At 32.6% G+C, this 10,939-nt stretch overlaps 2 protein-coding genes across 2 annotated transcripts; one reads left to right on the plus strand and one right to left on the minus strand.

Moving 5' to 3' along the window:
- Window positions 1–3,037: 3,037 nt before the first annotated feature.
- Window positions 3,038–3,391, minus strand: LOC125859219 (uncharacterized). Its single transcript, XM_049538920.1, has one exon. The coding sequence runs from the start codon at window positions 3,389–3,391 to the stop codon at window positions 3,038–3,040; it is 354 nt and encodes a 117-aa protein (XP_049394877.1).
- A 6,243-nt stretch (window positions 3,392–9,634) lies between these two features.
- On the plus strand, window positions 9,635–10,273 carry LOC125859700 (pectinesterase inhibitor 4-like). The gene has a single exon (XM_049539500.1). It carries the CDS (start codon window positions 9,651–9,653, stop codon window positions 10,230–10,232), a length of 582 nt encoding a protein of 193 aa, XP_049395457.1. The 5' UTR covers window positions 9,635–9,650; the 3' UTR covers window positions 10,233–10,273.
- Window positions 10,274–10,939: the final 666 nt, after the last annotated feature.

The following is a 10,939-nucleotide window of genomic DNA, read 5'->3' on the forward strand; positions in this document are numbered from 1 at the left end:
TATTTTATGGCGAGTTGAATATATTATTTTTATTCAGAGTTTTCTTTTGAGTTAAAGCTTTGTATTTGAGTTATTGATTTTATTCAGTTTTAAGCTTTGTATGCTTAAATCAGTTTTCCACTTGTAATCAGCCAAGATGAGGGTTCGCTTGGGGACCAGCAATGGTTCTCGACTGACGGCCACGTCCAAGGTGTAGGCTCGGTTCGTGACACCAGGGTTCTCATTCGCGAACATTGCGATTACGACCCATGATTCGCTTAAGGAAACCCCGCCTAATAGAGGCCTTTCACTTTCGCGATCCTCACAGTCGCGAGGCATCTTTCGTGAAAGCGAAGCACACCAGCATCAGAAAAATCAGCCAACTCCCAAGATATCGAAAGGATCCTCGAAATTCTTTCGGAACTCCATAAACACAAATCAAATACGCAAACTAATTGTAGTCAACGTTCCAGACATAATGGAACCATCGAAACATGAATCTGAGGTCTCCTTGACCTGAAACTCCCTAAAGTCACAAGAAAGAAACATAATGGAATCAACGAAATTCCATTCCGACATTCGAAACTCCAAAAGACACCAAAAACCACTTTTTAACAAATTTAGTCTTTCAAATTCACAACTTTATACTCAAAGTTCCAAAGCAACTTTCAAAACTCAATCAGAAATAACTCGAGGTCAATATTGGAAAGGACAAAATGATAATTTTATGAAAATTTCCAAAAATGACCAACTGAGTCATTACATATGTTTACTAAAAATTTTTTTAGGTTTCTCCCTTTTCAACATTTAAGGAAGTTGATGGGTATAAGCACTTTAAAAGAGTTCAAGAAGTTAAAGTTAAACTAATAAAGCTTAAAATAAAATACATTATGTTTGTCCTAATCTTTAGGAAGTAGTATAAAATGTTTTTTTCAAAAAAAAAAAAATCAGTAGCACTGGAGGTGTTGTACATCATCACAAAAGTTTAAATACAACACATGGATAGAAACTACCCATCAAAAAAAATGGGCTAACAGCACAAAAATCAACTTATTGCCCATCAATACTACAACAAGAAGAGAAGCCTAACTAACAAAGTTTCACTTGGCTAAGAAATTCTCATATATATATATATAATTTTTTGTTTACCCATTTAATATTTCATACAACAAAAAATTGTTTAACGGTGTTCCAGTGTTTGCAAAGCAATTATCAATTATCAATATTTTTCTACTATTATATATGTGTAATTATTATATCAACTATAATTCGATGTTGTACTAATATTCATATTGTGTTGGGTTTTATTTGCCCTGATTTCTTACCATAAATAGGTTTTCCTTTTAGGAAAAAGTTTTGGATTGACTAGTCCTTTTGTGGTAGGAAAATGTTTAGAACTCTATAAATAGATGCATGTTCCTTCTAACTTAATCAGCATTCACAATGTAGTCTTAAGGGCTTTGAGAGTTTTGGTTATGGGGAGAATTTGTAGGACACAAGTTTGATACGTTATCACTTGTGTGAGCCTCCCATGTATTCCCAGTGAATTGGTTGGGGTTGTTTCTCTCTATATTTTGTACTCTCATATTTATATAGTGGATTGCTCATCTCCTTTGTGGACGTAAGTCGATTGATTGAACCACGTTAAATCTTTGTGTTTTTTGGTCTATTTCTCGTTTGTCTTATTACTCGTGGTCTTTCGAGGTTTGCTTTGCTAGCTTCCGCATTACACCAGATTATTTCGGTCCTAACAAGTGGTATCAGAGTCATGGTTCAATGAGCCAGGTTAGAAAGAGATGGGTGTTCATCTTGACGGGTATTGTTCTAGTCGCAACCTTTTTGACAGTAATGCAGATTTTTGTTGGAGAAATTGTTTTAGAGAGGTTCTCTGTGTTGAGACATAGATTTTATGGAGGAGATTATGGAAAGAATTAAGAAGCAAACTGTTGAAGATTATGTGAAGAAGGTGGACAAATTTATTTTGTCAGAAATTCAGGTCAAGGGGGAGATTTGTTGGGTTTTATTTGCCCTAATTTCTTACCATAAATAGGTTTTCCTTTTAGGAAAAAGTTTTGGATTGACTAGTCCTTTTGTGGTAGGAAAATGTTTAGGACTCTATAAATAGATGCATGTTCCTTCTAACTTAATCAACATTCACAATGTAGTCTTAAGGGCTTTAAGAGTTTTGGTTATGGGGAGAATTTGTAGGACACAAGCTTGATACGTTATCACTTGTGTGAGCCTCCCATGTATTCTCAGTGAATTGGTTGGGGTTGTTTCTCTCTATATTTTGTACTCTCATATTTATATAGTTGATTGCTCATCTCCTTTGTGGATGTAAGTCGATTGACCGAACCACGTTAAATCTTTGTGTCTTTTGGTCTATTTCTCGTTTGTCTTATAACTCGTGATCTTTCGAGGTTTGCTTTGCTAGCTTCCGCATTACATCAGATTATTTCAGTCCTAACATATTGATCATTCACGAAAATTCATACTTTATTTATTCAGAATTATAATTTATTAAAGTATTAAAATATTACTTTATAAAATCGTGTAGATATTATGTATATGACTCAACATACACCTATTAAAGTATGTGGCAACAGGCAAGCCTTAGCTAGGGAAGTGTATATTTTTTCTTAAAATACTCAATACATTAAGGGGATGGGAAGTAAAACCTTAATTAGGAACTCAACGCCTCGTACCCAATCCCAAACTCATGAACAAGTCGGACGGTGACAATATAGATCCATCGACATCAATTACACAATAATTAGTCCCTTCGGGGATATCCGATAAAGATTATACAAAAATTAAATTATATTTAGGGTGATTATATGAACTATTTCAAAAGATTAACAGGGGTTGTGATGCAGTGAGACTGTTTCACCTTTAATCAGAGGTTTTGAATTTGAGCTCTGATCAGAATAGAGAAAATTACGTTGAGAGTACCACCTCCAAAATGGATGCCTTGAAGTGTGCGATCTAACTTTAGTCGGAGCTCCAACTTAGACACCAAACATCAGGCGGAACATCAAAATAAAAAATAAAAACTAGTTCAAAAGTAAACAAAATTAGCAAGGTAAGCAAACAAAGTCATCGCCATGAAAGACCAGACAAAGGAGGTGGATGATGAGTTATTGCTGTGTCTGTTGCTGTTGCTGCCGACCGTCGTCGGGCGAGCACGAGCTGATGGGATCCATGTGGTGGTTGCAGTTCCACTTCCACTAGACCCACTACTACTAGACTTGGTTCCACTGCTACCAGACCCACCTCTTGCCTTGGTTCCACTACCACCAGATCCGCTACTTCGACCACTTCGGCCACTACTACCGCCCTTCGCAACGGTAGGTGTCAGGAGTACGCACATGATGATACAAAGCACAATCACAACCTTCATAACACTCTTCATTTTTTTCACTACTCCCGCACCTTTTTATTATATACACTGACAGTGTAAAAGATATGAAAAGATTAAAAAAAAAAACTTCTCAATAGTCAATACTATAAAGATTCTGGTTGTTCTTGACGTTGTTTGAGTTTGTTATTGTCTCTCTGTGTGTAAGAAAAAAATTTGAGATATATGTGCTGAAGCAAACAAGCATGATTATGCATTTTTTGTTATAAAGAAGAAGGGACGTCAACAATTGGAGTAGGAACTTTCTTCAACACGGTTTGAAAGATTTGCCAACTTGAGAAGTAGAGAAGTCAACTGGAATTAGTAATTATATGATGATTTCATACAATTTTATATCCTTAATTTTCTGTCATTACATGTGCTACAAGACTCAAAGTGGAAGCATTTAATGGGAATGATCTTCTACAACTAATATACTATATATATTATTACAAATTTGAGTGGTGACTAATTTTAAATCAATATATAAGAATAAAATATATTTTTCATTTTAATTTGTTTTTCTCAATTAATATTTGAATGGTTAAATAGTATTTTTTTATTATATTTTTAAAATATCTTAAATTATAATTATCGTAATTTATAGTATATTTTATGTGATTTTTAAATATATGAATTTTATATTGAAAAAATTATATCCAAAATTGCACTAACCATTGTTTGAAAACTCGTCCAACAAATTGTTGTGTGACCTACATCCAAACTTTGTCAAATTCTAATTAGTATTTTAGTAAAATAGTGTTTTTTGACCTGGCGTTCAACAAATATTGGTTGGAAATTTGAATTATTTTGTCATGTGGGTAGTCCGAAAATGATTTTTTGTGGGAAGATCGTTAAAAAAGTGTACCAACTCAAATAATTGGGCCTTGTCGATAAGAGGGGAGTTGGTTTGGATGGTAAATATTTCTCACCTTTAATTTTAAGATTGTGAATTTGAGTTAATGAAAAAGTAAAAATCGAACAAGCCATGACTAGATGTATGAAGGTTTGAGAATGAGGGCTAATGAACAAGTCAAAAGTCAAATCATATTATCAAAAATTAAATTTTAATGTGTTAATAATGTGAAACAAAGAAATTTTCTTTTGATAAGTAAGCATTTTATTACCAAAGAAGTTTACAGCTAAAAAAAAAAATCGGTGTTGCCTTAGTTAATCCTTCCTGCAAAGTAAAGTATAATAACCTTACTTCAAGATTATATTTTCTCCCCTTTAGTGGCTGACCTTAACCATTTGATAATGTTGGCAAATCAACACCCAAAGTAGTACTTGGAATTGGCAAAGAAAAAGAAAGAAGTGCATTTGACTACATGAACAAATGGAAAGAAAAAAAGAGAAGCTCATCTGATGTGTCTGTGCCAAGAGTTGAGTGAAGTTTAGTCAGTGGTGAGTGACCTAATTTATTTACACTTAATTATAGATATTGGAAGTTATTTGAATTGTAGTCATTGATTGGTGTTCTTAAGATTTTAATAATGTTAATGCTAAAATAAATAAATATAAGGAAATGTCACTACTAACTAAAGAGTGATTCCTAGCCTTCTGATTATGGGCCTATTGTTGGTCATTGAGGTACGATCTTCAAACTCAACTTTGATTCGATTTTTGGCAAATATTTGATAAGAGTTTTTTTACTTATTGTACAAGACAAAAGAGTTTGTTGTTTAAATAGAATTGAACCCTACACCTCTTCTAGCTTAAACTCAGCTAAACCAATGGCAAAATGTATACTTTCTTTCGTTCATTTGGCTTATTTTGATTTAACAGGGACTTTAAGAAAATAGGAAATATTTGAAATCTTGTAGCTTAATTGTTTTTTAATTTTGTAATCTTAAGCATATCATATGAAAATTTAAAATTAAAAATCTCTAAAAAAAGAGTCACTATTTTTTTAAAAAAAAAAGAAGAGAGAAAGTAGATTAAACAAATTAGAATGTAGTGAGTAATAAATAGTGACACGGCCATTTCGACAAATTTTGTGCACGGCATTATTGTTCAAGTTGATTTTTTAAATGTTTGGCTATTTGTGCACCACATCTTCCTTATCCATATTGCTCAAGTTAGGCACATACTCAATTGTGTGTATATCCGACTCAATTATGTGTATTATTTTTGTAGATTTTAAAATTGTCGGTACCGACACAGAATGTGATAGTCTCCTTCTTTTGATAAATATTTTTCTTTTTTTGCGGGATCACAATTGTTAAATGAGTTTCGAACATTAGAAGTGTTATTCATCTAAAATAATCACAAAGGTGACCAATGATAGAACATCTATACATCGAATCAAGAAAAAAATTAATAAAATCCGTGTTGTACCACTATTTTCTTTCTGTGACTTTCATAAATATCAAAGCAGATAAGCTACTTCAATTTGTGATGATTTTCAAATACATGTATAATTATTTATTTAAAGTTATATTTTATTTTATATTAATACTAACTTCATTTTTTAATTAAACAATCGTGTACGTTTTACATGACTCAACTACACATAGAACTCACGTATTCAAGATCATAGCATATTTTTAAAGATAAAACAATCAATACTCGATACATTAATGGGAAGTAAATAAACCTTGGGAACTCAATGCCTTGTACCCAAACTCAAGTACAAGTCGAACAGTGACAATACATATTTACATGAATTGCACAAATTAAATATACTATAGTTCAAAAGTAAGGAAAATTAAGGTAAGAAAACAAAGCCATTGCCATGGAGTACCAGCCAACGGAGGTGGTGGTGGATGATGAGCTATTTTTGTTGCTGTTTGTCCTGGCATGATCATGAGCACGATCTGATGGGATGGATCCATACCCCCTAGTTCCACGATGACGCCATGCAACGGTAGGTGTCAAGAGTATGCATATGATGATAGAAAGTACAAGCACAACCTTAGCAACACTCTTCATCTTTTTTGTTAGCTCCCACTGGTTAGGACTAGAGGTCTGAAGGGATGAGAAATGTGTGAAGTATGTGAAACAAAGAAACTTCCTTTGTTGTTTTGTTTGATAAGGACATGTAAAAGCAGTGAACGGACATAAGGTGTGCCAATTCAGAACCTAAATTATTATTCGCAGTTGTCAAAGAAAAATAAGAAATGCTTTTTACAATATAAACAAATGGAAAGAAAAAAAAAACTTTTATGTGTATGTGCCTAGCTAGCTGGAGTTAAGTGTTTATTTTCTTATACCAAAGTCTTAATATCATTAAGATGTTATTCATCTAAGAATTTAGAATGATATTTTATCACTACTCCATCATTATATGATCAATTATATCATCAGTGCACCCATAACTATCATCGGTACAGTCAACTATCATTAATTATCACTAGCCATTATTTATAATTATTTCTAGACGCATGTGTCCGTGCTAGTACAGGTCCAATATCTATTATATTTTTATTTTTATTATTGTGATACAGATAGAATTTAGAAAGCTAATTAAATAGATTTTTTAAGTTGTTAATTACTGTTTGTTTGTTTGCGGAAATTTAATGTGAAGAGGTCCATTAAGATGTCCATAATTAAAGTATATTTTGTCATCGATCATTAATTTTTGGGAAAAAGGATAAATATACGCCCGAACTATCGTAAATGGTATGCAGATACCCTTTGTCATACTTTTGGGGCATTGGTGCCCTTGCCATTCAAAAACTAGAGCATATATGCCCTTCACTCTAACGGAAGACTAAATAGGGACACGTGGCGCAATCTTATCCGTCGATCCGATATTTAGTAAATGTCGGATCGGTGGATAAGATTATGACACGTATATGTCCGTTAGTATAAAGGTATATATGCTCTAGTTTTTGGACAGCAGGGGCACCAATGTCCCAAAAGTATGACGAAGGATATCTGCATACCATTTACGATAGTTCGGGGTATATTTGTCCTTTTTCCCTTGATTTTTTACTCAAAGTAGTTACAAAATATAACCAAATATTACCGACATTAAAAATAATAAAGCTATAACTAAAGAATATGAATTTAAAACTAAAAGTCATAGCTAAGACGGATCCCATAATTTCAAAAATATTATACACTAATTAAATTAAAGTAGAAAAAAAGAAATTAATTTTAATTTTCTTTTTTTCGAAATACGCTGAAGAAGGCGTGAACTCTCTCTTATATAATAAAAGAATTACCAATCACTAATACATGATTGACAATCATCCTCAGTTCCTCACCATCAACTTTTACTATGTAAGGATCATGTATCACTCGTAATTTGTTATTACTATTATTAACTATTATTATCATCCATCATAATTATCTACGTATAACTACCAACTACCTAAGATTATAAATAAACTACGAAAGTATGAGTTTCATAATACCTAAATTCTTTTAACTAACATCACTTTAAAGGAACAAATAGTGGATACGTACAACATAAATTTCCTTACTGCTCCCTTCGTTTCAATTTATGTGACATATTTCGAATTTTGAGATTCAAGCAAGTCTATTTTTTACACTAAATTTTTCATATATCTTTTAAATATTTGGACTTTCAATTATTAATGTGACTAAGGGGTGTCAAATGGGCGGGATTGGGTTGAAATTGAAGATATTAAAATAGGTTGATATAGAAATTGAGTGTATTGACTCGCCCAAGTTTAGTTTGGGCTCAAATGGGTTGGGCTAAAAATCGGGTTGGGTCATGACCCGTCAAATTTGACCTGCTTAATCTCAATAATTTTAGCATATTGTTATTTAACTTTTATAACCACAATTTGAATTTCAACACAAGAATATTTTTTTTAAATAGGTATAAGTGGCAAATAAATCCTAAAACATATAAAATAGATAGTAATTCATACATTTAATATAGAATCATACATTACATCAATGCAAATAAAGAGTCTTAAAACGGCTTGGAATTGAAGATTAAATTGGGCTCAATTGATGATTCCCTTGTATGAGTTTGGGTTTAAATAGGTTGAGATAGAACTCACTTCAAATTATCTTAAGCACAACCCTTAAAATTCTGGGTGGGTTGGGCGGATTACCTATATTTGGACTCATTTTTTACACCCCTAATTGGTGACTTATAGTACTTTTTACGTAGTTTACAAATATATAAATTTTATTTCAAAAAAATTGAAGTTTCATGCGTAATTTCCGATCAAACTTAAACTGTTTGACTCTCGAAAAATGAAATGTATCTAATAAATTGAGTGACTCCAAATTTTTGCTATAACCGCCTCCAAAGAAAGAAGTACCTACAACGTGCATGCATTTTGAATCACTATGATAATCAGAAACCCACGCAAACTAATCTCATGAAAACGTGAACTTCTCTTGCGTAAAGCACAAATATTATTAAAGTTCATAAATCATAATGGTGAATTGAGGTGGTTAGGCTTCCGTATCTTAGACACATGGGTGGATATATAAATATATTTCCTCCACTTCCGCAGCGTTACGTGCTATCATTTTTATTTTTCATTTTCTGGCCACGTTACGTTCATCAACTCCTATGGTCGAGATAATGCTCTTCTAGTCTAGAGAATAAATATGAATTGGCCAGCATAATTATCTTCAAGTCTGATTCCATGTGGTGTGCAATCAGGCCAGCCACAAGGTTGAGCCATATTTTTGGGAGCTTTGTTATTTGATTCGATGTTTGATAATTATATTGAATTTTCTGATGATTCAATTTTTGAGACAAGCGCAAAGTTAATTAAAGAGAAAAACAATCTCTAATAAGATTTTTTTCATTACAAAGCTCGAATACAAAACTTCTAATTAAGAAAAGATGAGACCCAACAAATTTTACTTATAATAAATTATAGTTCAATTTTTCTTTTAAAAATTATTGAGCAAAAACATAAAACTTCCTATTAATTAAAGTTCACTTTAGACCATCGATTTTTTTAGCCACCCTTGTTTGCGATAGTTCAAGGTGTAGAATGTATTGGATTTGGATATATGTGTGTGTTAAATGCATATAGACACACGTAAATTAGAAGACATAGCTAGGATCCCTTGATTTTGCATGTGACTTTAATTGTAGCTGCTACCGTCTGTGACGGCGAGATAATTTGATACTGCACATTCACAACTCATTTTTGTGTATCTTACACCAATTAATTTTATTCTCACGATCAAATAATATTGATCGATCACAGTTAAGCAAAATCTCCCACATTGCCAAATTCATCTCTCTATATATATTCACGTCATTTTCTCTATTTCCAACACATTCAAATTATATTTCCCAACAATATAACACGTACGAGATCAAATAATGGAGGTGTCTATTTGCAAAAGCTTTATACTGCCCCTTTTAACAATTGTTTTATTTATCTCACTACCACAAACAGCCACAGCTGCTAATGAAGCCTACACAAACTTCGTCAAAACTAAATGCAACGTCACCACATACATTTCCCTTTGCCAAAAAACACTAATTCCCTATGCTTCTTCAGTGAAAACCAACTCCACAAAGCTATGCAAAGCAGCTCTTGATGTAACCATAAAAGGCGCAAAAAACACCTCTACCACTGTCTCAACACTGAAAAAACAAAAGGGAATAACCCGAATTGAAGCATCCATAATTAAAGACTGCATAGAAGATGTGAAGGATGCAGTGTACGAACTGAAGCAGGCTGTTGATGCAATGGGACATTTAGGTGATAAAGATAAGGAATTTCAGTTAGCTAATGCTAAAACGTACGCGAGTTCTGTAATAACAGACGCGGATTCGTGTACCGATGGGTTTTCTGGGCGGAAGGTAAATCCAACTGTGAAGAAAATGATAAATAGTAGCATGGCAAATATTACCAAACTTGCCAGCAACGCCTTGGCGCTCATTAACCATCTTTATTAGAGACATTTTAATTATTTAATTGTGTATTCAAATTCAGACATCTAAATTTTAATTTTAAAAAATGGCCCTAAGTTAGGCTATTGTGTGGGAAATTGTGTGATGATGGAGTATGATCTAATCAAAGGTAGTATTGTATACCTCAGCCACAGTAAGATTATATTTTTGTTCGATTATATATATTGCTCCATTTTAATGAAAATAAATTTTAATTTTTAAAATTAAAATATATTTTATGTTTTGTATTTACTTTAAGGATAAGGGTTTGAAAAATACCCCAACTTTGGTTGAATTTACTGTTGCGATACTAAACTTTCATGAGGACCTATGACCTCCCTAGACTATTTAATACCATATTTTAAACATATAAATTTGCCCACGTGGACATAAAAAATAATGCAAAATTATAAATAGTAATGTGTCCACGTGGGCACATATATACCTTTAAAATACACTATTAAATAGTTTAGGGGGTAAAAAATACGGTATTAAATAATCTAGGGAGGTAATAGATCCTTATGAAAAGTCTAGTATCGCAACAACAAATCCGACCAAAGTTGGGATATTTTTCAAACCCTTATCCCTTTAATTTACCTTGTTATTAATGTTTTAATTATTTCTAAGGCCAAACACATACACAGCCCCTCAAACTTGGCCCAATTTTTCATTTTGGCACTCCAACTTAGCCTTGTTCCATTTTAACCCTTGAA

The sequence above is a fragment of the Solanum stenotomum genome, chromosome 3 (assembly GCF_019186545.1).
Source record: "Solanum stenotomum isolate F172 chromosome 3, ASM1918654v1, whole genome shotgun sequence".
Classification (NCBI taxonomy): domain Eukaryota; kingdom Viridiplantae; phylum Streptophyta; class Magnoliopsida; order Solanales; family Solanaceae; genus Solanum; species Solanum stenotomum.

Bases quoted from the DNA above. Each gene is read 5' to 3' on its own strand.
- LOC125859700 (XM_049539500.1), top strand. From the start codon at position 9,651: ATGGAGGTGTCTATTTGCAAAAGCTTTATACTGCCCCTTTTAACAATT.
- LOC125859219 (XM_049538920.1), bottom strand. From the start codon at position 3,391: ATGAAGAGTGTTATGAAGGTTGTGATTGTGCTTTGTATCATCATGTGC.